This window comes from Caenorhabditis remanei, chromosome IV (genome assembly GCF_010183535.1).
Source record: "Caenorhabditis remanei strain PX506 chromosome IV, whole genome shotgun sequence".
NCBI classification, from domain to species: domain Eukaryota; kingdom Metazoa; phylum Nematoda; class Chromadorea; order Rhabditida; family Rhabditidae; genus Caenorhabditis; species Caenorhabditis remanei.
Window position 1 is genome coordinate 6,001,629 of NC_071331.1, and position 2,536 is coordinate 6,004,164.

At 34.4% G+C, this 2,536-nt stretch overlaps 1 protein-coding gene across 1 annotated transcript; it reads left to right on the forward strand.

The window, feature by feature from the left end:
- Nucleotides 1–292: 292 nt before the first annotated feature.
- On the forward strand, nucleotides 293–496 carry GCK72_012566 (uncharacterized protein; the record flags this gene model as incomplete). Its single annotated transcript, XM_053729211.1, has 1 exon — nucleotides 293–496. The coding sequence occupies one exon, from the start codon at nucleotides 293–295 to the stop codon at nucleotides 494–496; it is 204 nt and encodes a 67-aa protein (XP_053583983.1).
- Between the last annotated feature and the right edge of the window lie 2,040 nt (nucleotides 497–2,536).

Here is a 2,536-nt window from a genome sequence, read left to right on the forward strand (position 1 = left end):
TCTGTAATTATCACCAGACGGGATGATCAATAACTCAGTTTATTTGAAATTTCTCAAAGTTATTGACTTGTAACAGTTGAAAAAATCTTATAATACTTTATCGTCGTAATTCATCAACTGTGACTGTACAATCTCATTTTATCTATCACGTCTCTGAAACGGTAAAATTTTTAGTTCATTACAAATTTTGATACTTTTTTTTTCACGATTCAACGTTCTCACTGTTTCACATCTAAAATAAACTATTCCACTTTTTCTTCCCATATTCCGATGTTCCATACTTTTTTGCAGAATGGCAACCTCATACCTGACGGAGTCACTGGCAGGACCAACAAGTGCCCGAGGATCATCATACTCTTACTCCTACGAATCACACTACGATAACCCACCGGAGGAGGAATACGAACACTTTACGAATGATGATGGGGTACATCAGATGCAGAAAGTGAGCTATTTCGAATTTGAAATGTTATTAAGGCGATCAACTAAACTATGAACACGGAAAAATATATATTGTGACTTGGAAACTGAAATCGGCCGAAGCACTTAGTACCGTTATAATCACTCCCTGTTTATTCATGAAATTTTTGAAACTCATTCAGAATTTCGTGAGGAAATTTTTTAAAAAACTTGTAGATAGCAGACAGAACAACATAAAAGAAGTACTGGGAAAAAATTTATAAACGGTTTCGAAAAATCCATGAAACGGGAGTTTTGTGAACTTGGGTGATGCGTCTGTAATATTGCTATTCACTGCTGGAAAACAAAAGTAGTTTCCCTCGATTCTTTTACCGAAACAAATACATTTTTTCCGGTAAATGATTCGAGGGAAATCACGTTTTTTCCGAAACCATCATATAGAAATAAACTTTAATTGTAAGTCCATTCTTGAATATTCTAGTCACTTCAATTCACACTCCAATGAAAGCTACTCTAGCTGACGAGCACGCATTTCTAAACGATCTGAACTCTTGAAGGTTTTCACTTCGTCTGCTTTTGAAACGGTTGCACAGGGAGAAATATCCTACTATTATTTTGAAGATTGGAAACTAAAGGGAAAATCAAACTCCATTGATTACAACATATTTTAGGAAAAACGTATGTCAACTTTGAGACAGTATTTCTGCTCAATTAGTGATTTAAAATAAGAAAATGGGACACAGAATTGCACTGAAATCGCGATTTCTGTCAAATAACATTGTAAGCCATCATCTGAACAGTAAAGTTTTTATTCAGTTTCAGACTAGTGATTTTTTTTTGATAAACATAAAAATTGGTTATATAGTTAATCGTGGCCAGATTCATCAATGTTCAAGAAGTTTCATAAGCTCGGTATCACCAAGCCGTCAGAAAAGAACATTGTATGGTTTCCAACACTTTCTCCTCTGTTCCACAAGGTAAAGAAATCTTATGACACCTTTGAATCGTTTCTTGTACACGCTAATAATACAAAAGTGTGCACCAGGTAATTATCATAGCAATGTTAAATTTACATACAGTTACTGTTTTTCGGATGTGTTAAGGCATGGGATTTTTCTAGAAATTCAATTTCATGTTATCCCTCAGGCCCTAAACATTTTTTCCAAACATTTTCAAAATCCCTTTCTGCATAAAACTGACGGTAGATCACCCTGGTCTCTTCTCCCTCTGACCCAATCCTTTTCTCCTCTATCAACACAATAATTTTGTGTTTTCATTCTTCTTCCTGTTAACCGTTTTTGCCCCGATTCTTCTTTTCTCCCCCTTTTTCGATTCTTGTCATTTTGTATAGAATTTCTTTTAAAAACGGATGTGTTAGTAGGAGAAAACCTAGAGAGGCCAAAAAGTAAGGAATCTGAAACAGAATCTAGAGCAATCTAAAACATTTAACCCACGGTCATATTTATTGAAGTAATTTAAAAACTGAATATAATGGAAAAAACATTTCTATTAAGACCAGGGTTGGGGAATTCCGGGCCGGGCCGGTCTGACAAAAAATTCTTCCGGCCCGGATTCAAAAAATGTGCATAATTTTTTCACAAATTTCTGCAAAATTTTCATTTTAAAAAAGTCAAAATTTTCAAAATTTCTCGTACGCTAAGGCTTTCACCGATGTTCTGAAACACAATCGAAAAATCCACTTTTTTTGCAAAAAAAATCAAAAAAAATTCAAGATTTTTTCAAAAAACTTCAAATTTCTACAGGAACCGGGCCGGGTCGAGAAAAATTATTCAGTCGGCCCGGAATTTCCCAACCCTGATTAAGACCAGACAATTATCAAAATGAGCTATGTAAAACTACAACTGCTTTCACAATAATTTTTAGAGCTCTCTTTTTTCTCATCAATTATTGTTGTTCACAGTTGTTTTCATAAATGATTTTCTGTTTCCATTAGGCATTTTAATGGATCTCTTTCTAAAATAGGTTAGCCTCACTGTAAATCAAAAATGACTCACATCAGAACCTACCCAAATCACAACTGATCAAAATTTCTAAACTGAGCCCCTTTGGCTTTAAAATAACGAGTCTTTTAGTTAAATCTGGTACGTTCCAGTTT